Source organism: Ahaetulla prasina, chromosome 10, assembly GCF_028640845.1.
Source record: "Ahaetulla prasina isolate Xishuangbanna chromosome 10, ASM2864084v1, whole genome shotgun sequence".
Taxonomy (NCBI): domain Eukaryota; kingdom Metazoa; phylum Chordata; class Lepidosauria; order Squamata; family Colubridae; genus Ahaetulla; species Ahaetulla prasina.
In genome coordinates, this window is record NC_080548.1 from 24,803,105 (window position 1) to 24,819,798 (window position 16,694).

At 42.0% G+C, this 16,694-nt stretch overlaps 1 protein-coding gene across 1 annotated transcript; it reads left to right on the forward strand.

The window, feature by feature from the left end:
• The first annotated feature begins 6,974 nt into the window (after window positions 1–6,974).
• LOC131204858 (insoluble matrix shell protein 4-like) lies at window positions 6,975–15,820 on the forward strand. Its single transcript, XM_058196481.1, has 6 exons — window positions 6,975–7,074; window positions 9,296–9,352; window positions 9,903–9,932; window positions 11,160–11,216; window positions 15,137–15,163; window positions 15,665–15,820. The coding sequence occupies exons 1-6, from the start codon at window positions 7,000–7,002 to the stop codon at window positions 15,668–15,670; spliced, it is 252 nt and encodes an 83-aa protein (XP_058052464.1). The 5' UTR covers window positions 6,975–6,999; the 3' UTR covers window positions 15,671–15,820.
• The last annotated feature ends 874 nt before the right edge of the window (window positions 15,821–16,694 follow it).

Consider the following 16,694-nt stretch of genomic DNA (forward strand, 5'->3'; position numbering starts at 1 on the left):
GCTTTTCCTATCTGCAGAAAGTGCAAAACATCTAAAGCCGTGATGGCGAACCAATGGCGCACCTGCCACAGGTGGTACGCAGAGCCCTCTCTGTGGGCACACGAGCCGTCGCCCATCTCAGCTCCACCCTGCATATGTTCATGCCTCCAGCTGGCTAGCTGATTTTCGGGTCTCTCTTGCACATGCCCAGGGGTCATGTGCACAGGCACGAGGGGTGCATGTGCAGGGGAGCGTGGGGGGGGGCGTGCTCCCCCATGGCCCATTTTTGGTTCTGGGAGGCTGCAGGGAGGCCTGCTAGAGCCAAAACGGGGTGAGAAGATCAAGGGCCGGTTTAGCTCTGCCTGGTAAGGCCTGTTATTAAGAACACAAAGCCTGCAATTACTGCAGGTTCGAGCCCGGCCCAAGGTTGACTCAGCCTTCCATCCTTTATAAGGTAGGTAAAATGAGGACCCAGATTGTTGGGGGGGCAATAAGTTGACTTTGTAAATATATACAAATAGAATGAGACTATTGCCCTATACATTGTAAGCCGCCCTGAGTCTTCGGAGAAGGGCGGGGTATAAATGTAAACAAAAAAAAATAAAAAAAATAAAAATGCACGCATGCACAGGGGGGCGGGGAAAGCGCAGGGGGTCATGCACACATGGGGGGTGCATGGGGGGGTCGTGCACACATTACATTATGGCTGCAGGCATACACGCACATTGTCGCACACGCGCAGGCGCACTTTCAACACACGATGACAAAAAGGTTAGCCATCACTGATCTAAGGGGTCAGGTAGACTTTACATTAATTTCCCTGCAGAAAGCAGGTGGGAGCTTTGGAGATAAATGGGAGTGAGCTAATTGTTGCAATTGGAATAAAAGCTTCCTTTTTATTGTATTCCAACTGGACTTTTTGCTTTTCTTTTAAACCCTCTCTGGGCACACCAACAATCCTAAGGCAAAACGGAACAGGGAAAAAAAAGATGGACGCCCCTGAAGCAAACTTTTCTTCGCCGGCCTTGATCACCACATATTTCGGAGAGCAATGGGCGATGCTTTTCCTTGCTAGAAGATGATGCTGGGAGGGAGGAGAATCGGGGTCCTGAACCTGCCTTGCAGGACATCTGTAAGGATTTCTGCAAGAGGCAGTGCTAAAGTTCAATAAAAGTCTTTCTGTCAATCCTTTCCGTGTCCAGGGATAAAAATGCAATTTGATTAAGTGCCTCGGATCTGACCCTCCCTAGTTTTCATGATGTCAGCCCTTCAAGATAAACCAAACTAAGAGGCCAGAATTGTGAATGCAAATACTATTTTATTATAAAGTTACCATAACAATAATCTTGCCAATCAAAATGTGCTTCCTCCTGCCCTCTCTTTATCTTTATGAGAGCTAGGGAGGGTCATATTAGTGTTCTGATATCTCAGGGGCTGCCACAGAGAAGAGGGAGTCAACCTATTCTCCAAAGCACATGAAGGCAGGACAAGAAGCAATGGGTGGAAACTAATCAAGGACAGAAGCAACCTAGAACTAAGGAGAAATTTCCTGACAGTCAGAACAATTAATCAGTGGAACAACAAGTTGTGAATGCTCCAACATTGAAAGCTTTTAAGAAGAGATTGGATAACCGTTTGTCTGAAGTGGTGTAGGGTTTCCTGCCTAGGCAGGGGGTTGGACTAGAAGACCTCCAAGGTCCCTTCCAACTGTCTTTTCTATTCTGTTCTGTTCTGTTCTGTTCTGTTCTATGAATTTATATTGCAATGGGAATAACAACCTTTCTTCCTTTCAAAAAAAGAACACATTTTCTGCAGAACAACCTATTTTGATGAGCTGAAGCAAAATCATGAAAAATGCTGAACACCTGAATCCCCTCTTTCTCTTCCCTTTGTCTTGAAACAGGTAGATGTCATTAAACAGGGAGAGCAAAATGGGGCCTAATGTAGATTTTCAGAACTTTTACTTTATCTTTGTGCCTTGCTTAAAAAAAAAAAGCAATTTGCTGATTGGGAGCTCCAGGGGAGATTAAGAAAATATAATTATCTTATGTTTGTGAAGCCCTTGTTGCTGTAAAATGAGATTGCAATGCAATCAAAACTATACCATTAAAAAAAGACACCATTAGCACCCCAGGGGGGAAACTAACCTTGTAAAGAACATCTACACCAAGGTTGAACTGAAAAAGGTACCCATAAGAATCAGATTAAGTCAAAGTGTTTAACCTGAAACCTAAATCAAGGTTTAAGCTTACCTTCAGCCACGAAAACTTACTGGATTAGTTTGGAACGGTGGTACTCAACATTGTTGTTAGTTGCGAAATCATGTCCAACCCATCGCGACCCAATGGACAATGTTCCTCCAGGCCTTCCTGTCCTCTACCATCCCCCAGAGACTATTTAAGCTCATGACGACTGCTTCAGGGACTCCATCCAGCCACCTCGTTCTCTGCCGCCCCCTTCTTCTTTTGCCCTCAATCGTTCCCAGCATTTGGCTCTTCTCCAGGGAGTCCTTCCTTCTCATTAGGTGGCCAAAGTATTTGAGTTTCATCTTGAGGATCTGGCCTTCTAAAACAGGGGTCTCCAACCTTGGCAACTTTAAGACTTGTGGACTTCAACTCCCTTCAACTTCAGCTTATAGAATAGAATAGAATAGAATAGAATAGAATAGAATAGAATAGAATAGAATAGAATAGAATAGAATGACAGAGTTAGAAGGGTCCTTGGAGGTCTTCTAGTCCAACCCCCTGCTTAGGCAGGAAACCCTGCACCACTTCAGACAAATGGTTATCCAATTTCTTCTTTAAAATCTGCCTGTAAATCGGTCAATTAATTAAATAAAAGCATCTTTTTATCACCAACTTATTATTGTAAATAATTGTAATAAACTTACAACCACTCCTTTAGTGATGGTTCAAAGGCACCAAAAAAAAGGGACTTATGACTGGTCCCTCACACCCTACAGCCTCTCTATGGTCACAGGATCAAAATTCGAATGCTTGGAAGCTGACGTGCATTTACAATGGTTGCAGGGTCATGTGATCGCCATTTGCAGCCTTCTCATCCGCCAAGTCAATGGGGGAAACCACAGATTGACTTCCTGACTGAATGATTCACTTAACAACTACAATGGTTTGCTTAACAGCCATGGCCAAAAAAGGTCATCAGACGGGGTGGGGGTGGGGTGAGGTGCATGATTTACTTATCAACTGCCTTGCTTACTAAATGGAAACGCTGGTGCCAGTTTTGGTTGTAAGTTGAGAACTACCTGCAATAGCTAGTTGTCATCTAACATGACAAAATCGACTTCTTACTTCCTGTTTATTTGTTTAATTAATGTGCAATTTTGTTTAAACATGTATTTATTTTATTTTATTTTATTTATTTATTTATTTATTTGATTTTTATACCGCCCTTCTCCCGAAGGACTCAGGGCGGTGTACAGGCAAGATAAAACCAGCAATACAATATACAGGTTAAAATACAATTTAAAAAACTTATTTAAATTAGCCTGAAAATTAAAATTTACCATAAACTAAAAACCCCGTTTAAAAATTAATAAAATTTAACATTAAAATTCCAATTTAAGCCAGCCCCGCGCGGATAAAGAGATGTGTCTTCAGTTCGCGACAGAATGTCCGAAGGTCAGGTATTTGGCGTAAACCCGAGGGAAGCTCGTTCCAGAGTGTGGGAGCCCCCACAGAGAAGGCCCTTCCCCTGGGGGCCGCCAGCCGGCATTGTTTGGCGGACGGCACCCTGAGAAGTCCCTCTCTATGGGAGCGTACGGGTCGGTGGGAGGCGTGTGGTAACAGCAGGCGGTCCCGTAAGTACCCAGGCCCTAAGCCATGGAGCGCTTTAAAGGTCGTAACCAGCCCCTTAAAGTGCACTCGGAAGGCCACAGGCAGCCAGTGCAGTCTGCGCAGGAGCGGTGTTACATGGGAGCTACGCGTAGCTCCCTCTATCACCCGCGCAGCTGCATTCTGGACTAACTGAAGCCTCCGAGTGCACTTCAAGGGGAGCCCCATGTAAGCCATCATTGGGACTATTTTATTGCAAGCCATGATAAAACACTCTTTTTAAAATTTTAAGTCTGTATTCAATTCATTTTAAATAAAAAAATCAGCTTGGACAAGACCAAGGCAAAAACGACAGGTCGTCCTTGACTTCCGACCACAACTGAGAATCAAAATTTCTGTTGTGGATTTCAATTTTTTTCCCTCCTGCACTTTGCAGATTTTTTTATTCTTTTTCAGGTTCACTTGTCCTTTATACTTAGTTCTGCCTACGTCGATATCGCCTGATAATTCTTCGGTCATGCGCTCCAAAATCTATTAGTTCAGACCTCTTATTTTAGGTGTTGCTAGAGCTCAAACAGGCCATATCCTCTTATCGCCTTTAACCTCCTCCCTTGTTAAAGTCAAAAAGGGTGGGCTAATCATTTGGTATTTCACATTTGCTAGGATTACAAAGCCGTGATACACCCAGTATGGTTCCTTAAGGGACTAGTAACAGAGGACATATATCGCTGGTTATTTTTTTTAAATAGTTTTTATTAAACATTTTTCACCCTTAAAAACAAAAAAACAACAGAAACAGAAAAAAACAGAAAAAACAAGACAAACATAATAATGTGGCATAGTTTTATAACCTTCTGTATCAGCATATATGTTCTGCTTTTATAATTCATTCTTCTACATTGCCTTCCTATCGGTTATAACAGCTATAATGACATAATAACAATACTAGTTACTCATACTTACATTATACTTACATTATAATCAGTAATTCAAATTTAATAATAGTTGGTAACTTTGGTTAACGTTTGATCAATACTAATTTAAAACTCTATTTCTTGCTTTGGCTTCTGTTTTCTAGCCACTTACACATTCTATTCCAAACTTTATAATAAATCCGATTCTTCCCTTTCTTTTAACTCCATGGTCATTTTGTCTATTTCTGCACATTCAAGTATCTTTTTAATTACTATTTCATCTGAGGGTGTATCAGTCTGTTTCCAGTTTTACGCGAAGGCGATCCTAGCAGCAGTTAGGATGCGTAGTGTTATATATTGAAAACTTATATCCATTTTTGGATCTAATATTCCTAGTAAAAACAATTCCGGTTTCAGTTCTATCTTTTGTTCCGCAATTTCTTCCCAGCCATTTCTTGATTTTGCACCAATATTTCCTTATATTGGGGTATGTCCACACATATGGTAATATTGCTGGTTAATTAAGCAAACTGAATGGCAATTGGTATAGAAAAATGCAGTTTCCTTTCCTCAAGGTTTAAATGATCTCAAAAAACTAATGTGAGATTAAAAAGTAGAACCCCAGGAAATCCCAGGAATATATTTGTGAAGGAGGAGAGGAAGGATAGAAACATTTTGGGGAAAAATTGTCTTTTCGTTCCCTTGCTCCTATTATTTTGCCCCCGTCGAGTTAAAATCAGAAATTCTCAGAATAAGCCTATTCTTTTAACTTATAACAAGAAGTTGGTTATGTGGACGGCATCCCTAGAAAAAGTATCTGGAGTCACACTGTTTGATGAATTAGCCCAGGTGTAGTCAACCTTTTTATACCTACCACCCACTTTTGTATCTCTGTTAGTATAAAATTTTCTAACTGCCCACCGGTTCCACAGTAATGTGCTGTGTATCATCGTCTGCACATGCCTCTCGCACATCGTGGATTGGGTTTTGGGGGGGGGGCGGCTACCATCTCTGCTTGTCTGTTACAGCTGGGTGGTGGTGGAGGAGATGCGTGAACTATTCTGGGACGAGGCTCTTTTGTTTGCAGTCATACTATAGCACCATTTGGTTTCACTTACGTAACATGAACTAAACTTATGCACGGGTGATACAAATAGTATATTTTCAGAAGTTTAAATTGTCACGGGGAATTTTATGAAAACCTAATGAAAATGTTTTTAAATAATGCTATGATTTTTTTTAAAAAAGTCAATTAAATTTTAAAAAAGGGAAGTGCTTCAGTATCGGACAAAACCCCTACCGCCCACCATGAAAACTGGAATACCCACTAGTGGGCGGTAGGGACCAGGTTGACTACCACTAAAATAGCCAAATGAAACAGATCACAATTTTGTATCAGCCTGACACATTTTGTACCAGCTTGGTAGGCTTCTGGCCTTCAACATATAACGTACTTCCTTCTAAACAATTTAAAAACAGTTGTTAAGGAAAATTTAAGGCAGGAAAAAAGAAGAAACAGAATGAAACCGAAGTCAACTGATGCAGCCTTAATGTTGTTAAACAGGGGTGTCAAACTCAAGGCTCGGAGGCTGGATCTGGCCCATGGGGTGCTTAGAGCTGGACCATGGGGCCACCCTGGAAACAGCAAAGGACCGGGCCACAGTGCTTCTGCCAGCGAAAACGGAGCTTGCAACAGCCACAGGCAGCCCCTCTTAAGCTCCGTTTTCGCTGGTAGAGGGTTGCAGGAGGCCATGGCAGCCAAAATCAGAGCTCGGGAGCCCATTTTCGCTGGCAGAGTGCTCGGGGCACCACAGGCACCCTGACACGAGTGACATCAAGCTGGCCATGTCCACCCTGGTCATGCCCTCACTGGCCGCCCGACGTCAAACATAACCCTGATGCGGCCCTCAATGAAATCGAGTTTGATACCCTCATTGTAAAACATTACAAAATATGATTTCACTCCTTTAGGCAAAAACCTCAGCGCATGATAACTTGAGGTTAAACACAGGAGTAGAGAAGAAATACAGGGTCAAGAAGGAAGAGGAGATGGATGCGTAGCCAGGTCTAAGGAGCAACGTATGTGTGGATCTTGGCCTTGTGGTTGGAAAAGGTAGGAAGAAAGGGCTTGGTCATTCTGTGGATGTATCAGGTTGGGCTCACAGAAGCAAATTTGCTCATGATAACAGGAACTGATAGTTTAACGTATCAGTGGCCACCGCCCATGATAACTTCCAATATAAGTAGAGGCCTCATGTGGCCTTATCCCTATTCCTATTTCAGAAGGAAAGGGAGACAGAAGCAACACCAAGATGCAAGTCAAAGTTGTGGCCCTTTTCCTGGCTATCTGCCTGCTCAGTTTCGAAGGCACCACAGCTAGACCTGGGGTAAGGAGATGTTTGGGTAAAAGAGGGTTCCTATGGGATCTGTATGTTATCTGTATTGACACCCGTTTAAGTGAATCCAGTTTTTGGAGCACTACATAGCTTCATTGATTGAGCATGGAATATTCCAGGGTTCCTGCATTTGTAACCGACTCCACCGACTGTTACTGTTTTTAAAGAGTTTGTAGATCATAAGAATGATCAGTCAGTCGCTTCTTTCCTGGGAATTTGCGACAGCTAATGGATGGTCGTAGAAGGACCACTCATACCTGATGAGGCTGAAGCCTACTTCAAGTATTTCAATAGCCAGAGACGGCAAGCCACAAGATGGCATTCCCATTGAGCCTTCTAGGTTTGTTGATGTGTTTGGGAAAGATAGAGAAATAATCAACTGCTCTAAGAAGAAGCAGGAGAAGGATCAATGTCCTGGAGGGATTTAAATAGCACATCTGTCATGCATTGGTCCTTTCCTTTCCTTTCCTTTCCTTTCCTTTCCTTTCCTTTCCTTTCCTTTCCTTTCCTTTCCTTTCCCCTCCCTCATCTCCTTTTGTTTCCTTTCCTTTCCCCTCCCCTCCCTTCTCCTCCCCTCTCCTTCCTCTTCCTCTTCCCCTTCCCCTTCCCCTTCCCCTTCCTTTCCTTTCCTTTCCTTTCCTTTCCTTTCCTTTCCTTTCCTTTCCTTTCCTTTCCTTTCCTTTCCTTTCCTTTCCTTTCCTTTCCCCTTTCCCCTTTCCCCTTTCCCCTTTCCCCTTTCTTTCTTTTATATTATGGTTATGAGGTGCCCAGAGCTGTGATTTTAAGATAGATCATCATAGAAGCAGTTTAAATGAATAAATAAAGGTATAGGTTCCCCTCGCACATATGTGCTAGTCATTCCCGACTCTAGGGGGGGGGGTGCTCAAAGCTGAAGAGCCAACGCTGTCTAAAGACGTCTTCGTGGTCATGTGGCTGGCATGACTCAACGCCAAAGGCACATAGAACGCTGTTCCCTTCCCACCAAAGGTGGTCCCTATTTTTCTACTTGCATTTTTTTCACATGCTTTCGAACTGCTAGGTTGGCAGAAGCTGGGACAAGTCACAGGAGCTCACCCCGTTATGTGACGCTAGGGATTTGAATTGCTGAACTGCCAACCTTTCGATCGACAAGCTCAGCGCCTTAGCCACTGAGCCACCGCGTCCCTCTGATAAATAAATAGCACTCAGGAAAATTTCTATGTGTGATGCAAATCACCGTTGTGATGGCTGAGATGTTTGTTTACTTAGTTTGTGCAGCCTTTTTCCTGATGAGCTCATTCTCCTTTCTTTAATATTTAAACCCTTTTCATTGGAAACGTCAAGAAATAAGGAGTTTCTCTCTTTGTGCAAATCAAATACTTAACTTATGGGTGATGTCCTAAAATCAATCAGACTCTTATTGAACATTAACCTAAGTCACCATTTTTGAACATATGCCTGTAGTCTACCTCCTTTCTATTCTCCTTTTCCCCAACTTTGCCATTGTAACTTTCCATTGAAATATATGAAAAGGAGTACCTGAATCGCACACATGCATTTGGGGAATTGATGGTGAAAAAGGTAGATTGATCAGAAGTACTACATTCAGATACAATTAGGAGAAATATATAAAGTATATATGCTGCAAAAATGATCCACCAGGCCTTCTTCTGGGATTCGTTTTAGTTTTCCAGTCTGGCTGTAAACTCAGATTTAATAGATTAACAGAGTTGGAAGGGACCTTGTACTGTTGGTCATCTAATCCAACCTCCCACCCAAGCAGGAAACCCTACACCATCTCTGACAAATGGTAGTCCAATCTCTTCTTAAAAGCCTCCAGTGATGAAGCTCCCACAACTTCTGAAGGCAACTTCTGTTCCATTCGTTGATTGTCCTCACTGTCAGAAAATTTCTCCTTATTTCTAGGTTGAATCTCTCCTTGGTCAGTTTCCATTTATTGTTCCTTGTCTGGCCTTCGGGTACCTTGGAAAATAGTTTGACTCCCTCCTCTCTTGAGGCAGCCCCTCAAAAATTGGAACAGTGCTATCATGTCTCCCTTGATCCTTCTCTTCTGACCAACTCTGCTGGTCTCCCCTCTAGTCTTCTATCCTTTCTTCCTTTCCTGGAGTTTGTTAAATTCTCTGATATTCACCAAATGCCAGGATCTTTCTAGTGCTTTTCCTAATCCTTTAGCAAAAAGAAAATAACTGGCTCTGTTTATTTTCCTTTGCAGAGTGTAGACAGTTTTGACAACAACATTGCAGGATCTAACAGTTTCAATGACAATGGAGTAAGTATACGATTTAATAATTAAAATTTAATAAATAAGTACCCAGAATAACTGTATGCTAGGAGCTAATCTGTCTTCATTCCTCAGTAGTAGATTAAAAACTACTTTAAAAAGCTGCATGGAATCTCTTAAACATACTTCTTTCCTTTTGAGTCATCCAAAAAACTAAACATATTCCTTTTTCCTCAAAGATACCAAATAAAAAGTCATTTGTCAATGACTGAAGAAATGTATTTGCACCACATGCTTAACAGAGTCATGAGGGGGATGAAATATATGTCATGTAAATAATAAAATGGCATTAATCAGCTGGATCAAATACAAAAGGTCTAGATTTTGTCCCAAATAGCCAATTGTTTAAGTTTTATTTTTAAAATTACAATGTGCCTTTTCCCATTCTCTTGTGTTTCTGTAACTTTATTCAAGGAACAAAGCAAAAGTTATCTTTGTAAGATTATGGAGATGGGGGGGACAACTGCTAATTGTCATAAGATTGAACCTTTAGGTTGCTCTTAATTTAAAATTGTGTTTTTTTCATTTTATGTTTCAGAACAGCGTTAATTCTGGAGGTTCTGGAGGGGTATGTATTAACAAATGTATAGACGCCAGTTCTGAGCAGGATTCAAAATTCAATCCTAAAATTCCAAAACGAGTCAACATTTGGAGGGGATGAAATTTTCTTAGGAGAGAAGTCCGCAAGAGGACAGTAGGGAGTTCAAAGTTGCAAGATGCTCACTCTAGTCCACATACGGCAGGTAGTCCTCAACTTACGACCCCAATTGAGCTCATAATTTCTGTTGTTAAGTGAGACATCTGTGGGACGTCACCTTGTCCCATTTTACAACCTATCTTGCCCCATTTTATGACCTTTTTTTGCCCCAGTTGTTAATTGAATCACTGCAGTTGTTAAGTTAGCCACGCTGCTGTTTAGTGAATCTGGCTCCCCCATTGGCTTTGCTCATCGGAAGGTCTCAAAAGGGGATCACGTGACCCCGGGACACTGCAACCGTCATGAAGATGAGTCAGTTGCCAAGCATCTGAATTTTGATCATGTGGCTACGGGGATGCAGCAATGGTTGTAAGTGTGAAAAACGGTCATAAGTCACTTCTTTCAGGTTTTTTTTTTATTTGCATTTATATCCCACCCTTCTCCGAAGACTCAGGGCGGCTTACACTATGTTAAGCAATAGTCTTCATCCATTTGTGTATTATATACAAAGTCAACTTAATTGCCCCCAACAATCTGGGTCCTCATTTTACCTACCTTATAAAAGATGGAAGGCTGAGTCAACCTTGGGCCTGGTGGGACTTGAACCTGCAGTAATTGCAAGCAGCTGCTGTTAATAACAGACTGTCTTACCAGTCTGAGCCACAGAGGCCCTTGTCACAGTGCCATTGTCACTTTGAACGGCCATTAAAGGAACTGTTGTAAGTTGCGGACTACCTCTACATAGCATCTCAACTGCCTACTCTTTAGAGGGAAGCATCAACATTTAAAATCAGCATTAGAGTTCTTCTGGCTGCCTATATTTTGGCAGGTCTCAAAGGTATTACATGATTGTCCTATTCCTGCCTTCTTGTAGGATTTCCTGCCTAAGCAGGGGGTTGGACTAGAGGACCTCCAAGGTCCCTTCCAACTCTGTTATTCTATTCTATTCTATTCTATTCTGTTCTATTCTATTCTATTCTATTCTATCCTCTTTGTTCCTCTCTGTTGAAATGTACAGGTAAATAAATGGATATTCCTCAAAGTCAACCTACACTGGACGATGAGACACTAACATATGCTCTTGTGCTCTATTTTTAGAATAGCAGAAGCTTTGATAACAATAAGGTTGGCGACAACAGCTTCAATGACAATGGAGTAAGTGTTGGAGAATGCATTTTGTCTTCTTAGAGAGAGAGAGAGGGGATAATCCTACCTGTCAAAGACCACCAAAGCAGGTCTTGTTATTTTAATGGAAAGATGGTTTATCTATAGGAAGGAGAAAAAATGTCTTAGTATCTGGAGCTACATCCTAGCAAGAAGATTCAAGAATGCATACCTATCTGTGTTTGCTTAAGAGACAAAGGCAGGAAGGGAGAGACTTAGTGGTGAAATCTGAACCAGTTTGCTACCGGTTTGCTGGCCGCGCATGTGCCGTGCGCGCCAAATGCACACTGCACACCAAATGCACGCTGCATGCGCACGCACACTGCGCACCAAAAGGAGGCTTGGGAAGGTAAGTAGAACGGCGAGGGGGGATCAGCTGTGCCGCATGATTTAGCTTCGCTAGAAAGCAGGAAAGCAAAGCTAAACCTTGCGACACAGCTGATCATCGGAAATACCGGTTGGTAGGAACCAGTAGCTTTTTTTAACTACCGGTTCGACTGAACCAGTAGTTTTTATCACTACCAGTTCACCTGAACTGGAGCGAACCTGTAGCATTTCACCCCTGGAGAGACAAGCTTAGAGATAAACCGGGAACTTAGATTGGATCTAAGCCTCTATCTCAGTCTTTCTCAATCTTGGTAATTTTAAGATGGATAGCTTTTAATTCCCCAAATTCTCCAGTCAGCATGGCTTGCTGAAGAATTCTGTAAGTACACACTTCTTAAAGTTGCTGAGGTTGAGAAACATTGCTCTCTGTATATCTTGCTCCTCCTAATGGTCAGTACTATAAATGGTTAAGAGGCAGCGTTGCAAAATCCCACTTTCATCAGTAGATGTCAGAGATCTGCAAACTATGCAATTTTGTGTAGTCCTAGAAGAGATTCAAGGGATGTGGTGGCTCAGGAGCTAGGATGTTGAGCTTGTTGATCGAAAGGTCAGCAGCTCAGCGGTTCGAATCCCTAGTGCTGCCGTGTAATGGGGTGAGCTCCCGTTACTTGTCCCAGCTTCTGCCAACCTAACAGTTTCGAAAGCATGTAAAAATGCAAGTAGAAAAAATAGGGACCACCTTTGGTGGGAAGGTAACAGCATTCCTTGCGCCTTTGGCGTTGAGTCATGCCAACCACATGACCACGGGGACGTCTTTGGACAGCCCTGGTTCTTCGGCTTTGAAACGGAGATGAGCACCGCCCCCTAGAGTCAGGAACGACTAGCATATATGTGCGAGGGGAACCTTTACCTTTACCTTAGAAGAGATTCACACAGTCCAGGAGCAGATTCACCACAATTCAAAGGCATCCTAGAACTGGACTCCTTTGAACTGCGGTGCTGGTGGGCAACTATTATGCATCGCACGGACTGCAAAAATAATGAAGAAGTCCTAGACCAAACCTCACCAAAAATATCACTTGAAGCCAAGATCGCCAAACAGAGGCTGTCATACTTTGGTCATGTCATGAGAACTGGCTTATTTGAAAAGTCAATCATGCTGGGAGTGATCAGTGGGGAAAAAATGAGACGGGGCCACCCTAATACACATTGGCTGGACGCTATAAAAGATGATACTGGGATGACCATGGCGGATCTGGGGGGGGCTACAAGTCAGAGGGGCATGGAGAGTACTGATCCATAGAGTGGCCAAGGTCAGACACAACTGAATGGCTGACAACAATGATAAGAACAGATTGTGCACCACGTTCTTGGACTCTTACTTTCAGAAGTCCAGTCTAAATATTTAGAACCCCTTCCCAAATTTATTATTTATTTATTTATTTAATCATATTTATATACCGCCCTATCTCCCAAGGGACTCAGGGCGGTTTACAGGCACTAAAAACAGATAAATAGAATATAAATACAATATAAAACATTTAAAAAACTTATTCTAAAGCCCGTCCAATTAAAAATAGAAATAAAACCCAATTTAAAACCCAAAATTTAAAATCTAGCTCAGTCCTGCACAATTAAATAAGTATGTTTTAAGCCAGCGGAAGGTCCAAGGTCCAGCTGACGAAGTCCGGGGGTAGATCGTTCCAGAGGGTGGGAGCCCCCACAGAGAAGGCCCTTCCCCTGGGCGTCGCCAGACGACATTGCCTCGCTGACGGCACCCTGAGGAGACCCTCTCTGTGAGAGCGCACGGGACGGTGGGAGGTATTCGGTCGCAGTAGGCGGTCCCGTAAATAACCCGGCCCAATGCGGGTTATTTACGGGACCGCCTACTGGGTATATGTGGGTTTCTTTCCACATATACTGCATGCTGTTACTATAATGTCCAGTTATCATGTTGATTAGCTATCTGTTTTCAGTCCAGCCCCTCCTGGTGATGTCACTTGGCCACTTTCACACCACAGCCAGTCTTTGGATAACTAATATTTTAAAGAAAAGCTTGCTACTGTCACAAACTCATCCCCTCCATATTAACATCATCATAATTGTTTGGAATTTTATTTTACTATGTCCAAAACATTTTTTTTCATTCTCCAAATAGTCACTGACCGCTGTTTCCCTCTCTTTCCCACACCAGACTGGTCTCAGACAGAAAACTATGGCTTGGTTTACAGAGCACCTTAAAATCTGAATTAAGAAAAAACCCCACTAATAACTATGTTCTCAGATCAAACTCTTCCCAAAGAATCACATTGCAGATTTTATGGTCATCCAAGTCATGGTTGTCTCAAAGGTGCTTTTTTCACGAGGCAATTTGGACTTTCTGGTTTTTCTTTGAAGACATTTCGTTTCTCATCCGAGAAGCTTCTTCAGCTCTGATTGGATGGTGGGGAATAGAAAACTTAGCAGACAGCTGGTCATTTAGTGGGTCATTAAGGTCACCTGGAGGTTTATCTGTGTCCTCAGGGTCACCTCAGAGTCACCTGAGTGGTGCAAATGGGTGTGGAGCCTTCTTGGAACTGTTGAAGGGACTAGGGACTATGTTGTAGACAGGAGACAGATGATGTCATATCGCTTCTATTTCTGAACAGAGAGGGCTGTTCAAATTGGACAAAGATGGCCTCTTTGACCCCTTTTTCAAACCAGCCATCCTCTCTGTCTAAATTGTGGACTTTGCTGTCTTCAAAAGCGTGGCCTTTGTCTTTTAAATGCAGGTGGACTGCTGACTCTTGTCCTGTTGCTTCTTGGATGAGAAACAAAACGTCTTCAAAGAAAAACCAGGAAGTCCCGTTGCCTCTTAAAAAAGCACCTTTGGGACATTACAGGCAGTCCTTCCCAGTTGGTAATTGGGATGGCAACTCCATTGTTAAATGACACAGTCATAAATGCAATTTCATGTGATCATGTCAAATTATTCATGTGATCATGTCAATTTATTTCCGCAGTTCTGGTTGCCATCATTCAATGAACCCTACACGGTCATTAGGCACAATGTCAGGTGGTCACCATCTGGGACCGCTTGCTGGCTTCCCCATTGACTTTTCTTTCTCAGAAGCCAGCTGTGAAGATCCCAAATGGTGACCAATGACCATGGGATGTTGTGATGGCATTATTATGAACTGGTTGCCAAATTGTGACCATGTGACTATGGAGGGATGCTGCAACAGCCAAATAGAGGAACAATTGTAAATTCCCCTTTGTTCAGTGGCTTTCTAACTTTGGCTGGTCGCTCATGATCAAGTTGTTCATTGACTTGCATGATAAACTTATTTAAGATTTATAATAAGACAATGGATGCCTTTCTCTTAGCATACTAAATCATGATTCATTTCATTTTGGCCTGGTCTAGCATGTTGTATAAATTCAGAATGAGTTATCTTTTATCCCTCTTGTGATACTCTATAATTCAACATTCTCAAGGGGGTCTGTACTGCAGTTTGGATAAAACAGGATTTTTAAAAATCAACAAATTAGTGTAGAAACAATGTCCTGATTCCCAATTTTCTGTATTTGTTTTTGTATTGTAGAATTCCTATAATGGACCCGAAATCATGGTAAGTTTGTATAATTTTGAACTTCTCTGCTAAAGGCTTAATTCTATTATGTAGCTTCCTACTGGTAAGATCCGGTTCTCCAGTTCTGGCCAAAGTCCCTTTCTGCTGTGGGATCAATCATGAATTAGGCAGCTGATTTTGCATAAAAGAAAATTCATTTTGTTATGAAACCAGGGCTGGGGAGCAGGGACCAGCATAGACAAATATAACAACTTCCTTGTTGAAAGCGATCAGGTTATCTATCAAGTTTAGAATTCTGCTTCTAGTGGGAAGTTCCCAGTCAGATATGGAGCTATTTATCTCCAGCATCAACAACTTCAAGCTATATACTCTACACATTTGTTATCTATAGGAAACTCCAGATGTTACCCAAATGCTTCCTTTTCTATAAATGAGAAATTAATCACTGTGTGTAGATCTTATTGATAATGATGATGAGTGCTTATTGAGAGTCTCATGATATTCAAACTCCTAAGGATGTTTTCATTTTCTTCTTTATAGTACTAAAAGCCTACCACCACCGGTCCAGATGGTCTCTGCCCAAACATTTCATCAAGGATATCATTGCTGACTCAAATGATTCTTTTTACTTGGCATTGAGCCTTTCTCTGGTACCAACTGTACAAAAGCCGCTTCTTGCAAATAAAGTAACATGGCTTAATCAACGTACCCTGCAGAACAACAGTTGTGCCTCAGTGTGAATTTATTACCTACTTAATCTATCTACAATCCAATGGATTAAAATGGTTTTATGGATTAATTTGAAAAGAGCGGAGTGGGGAGCCTAGAGGTGGAGGTCTCACCTCACGATCAGGAGACTGAGAGTTTGATCTTAGATAGTGGCAGATATTGCTCTCTCTCTGAGCACAAAAGGAAAATATCTGCTGTGAACTCCGTGTAGGTGTCAGGAAGGGCATCCAGCCAACAAATGCTCAGCTCCATTTAGTCTCCCTGACTCCAGCCTGATGCAAGGGATTGGTCAAAAATCCATCCATCAGTGATTCCCCAATCAGAATTTGGGGAATTCACTGGCCTTAATTGGATTAGAGGGAGAAGAAAATTGTGTCAATTGACTCAATCAATTAACCCCAAAGGATTAAGTTTAGTTTGTTTACACTCTTTTTAGTTTGGGATTAAACGAACACCTCCCAATCTGGTATATCATTCAAACGGTTTCCCAGAGTTTTGATTATCTGTTCTGACACCTGAGAGCAGGTCCAAATCCGAAAATACTTTTGTGGAACCGGAAGTCTCTGGAGATAATTTGTCTCTCTGGTTATTTTGCTTCTCAATGTTCCCAGTTATTCTTTGGATAGGGATTTTAAAAAGAATATGGGTGAAACAAGAGCAACAGGATTCAAATGTTTAAAGGACATTTAAACACAGGTAGTTCCCGGTTAATAGCCCTAACTTGGACTAGGAACTCTGTTGCTAGTGTGATTTTTCCAAAGCTAGAAGTCTTCCTTCTAAACAACTCTATCATTTTCTGAACCAAATGCTTAGAAGAAAAATGCTTAGAAGAAAAGCTTTT

Excerpts from the sequence above, each read along its gene's own strand:
- LOC131204858 (XM_058196481.1), top strand. The coding sequence starts at position 7,000 with ATGCAAGTCAAAGTTGTGGCCCTTTTCCTGGCTATCTGCCTGCTCAGT. Across the intron at positions 9,933-11,159 it reads ATTCTGGAGGTTCTGGAGGG|AATAGCAGAAGCTTTGATAA; the intron begins GTATGTATTAAC and ends CTCTATTTTTAG. Across the intron at positions 11,217-15,136 it reads ACAGCTTCAATGACAATGGA|AATTCCTATAATGGACCCGA; the intron begins GTAAGTGTTGGA and ends TTTGTATTGTAG.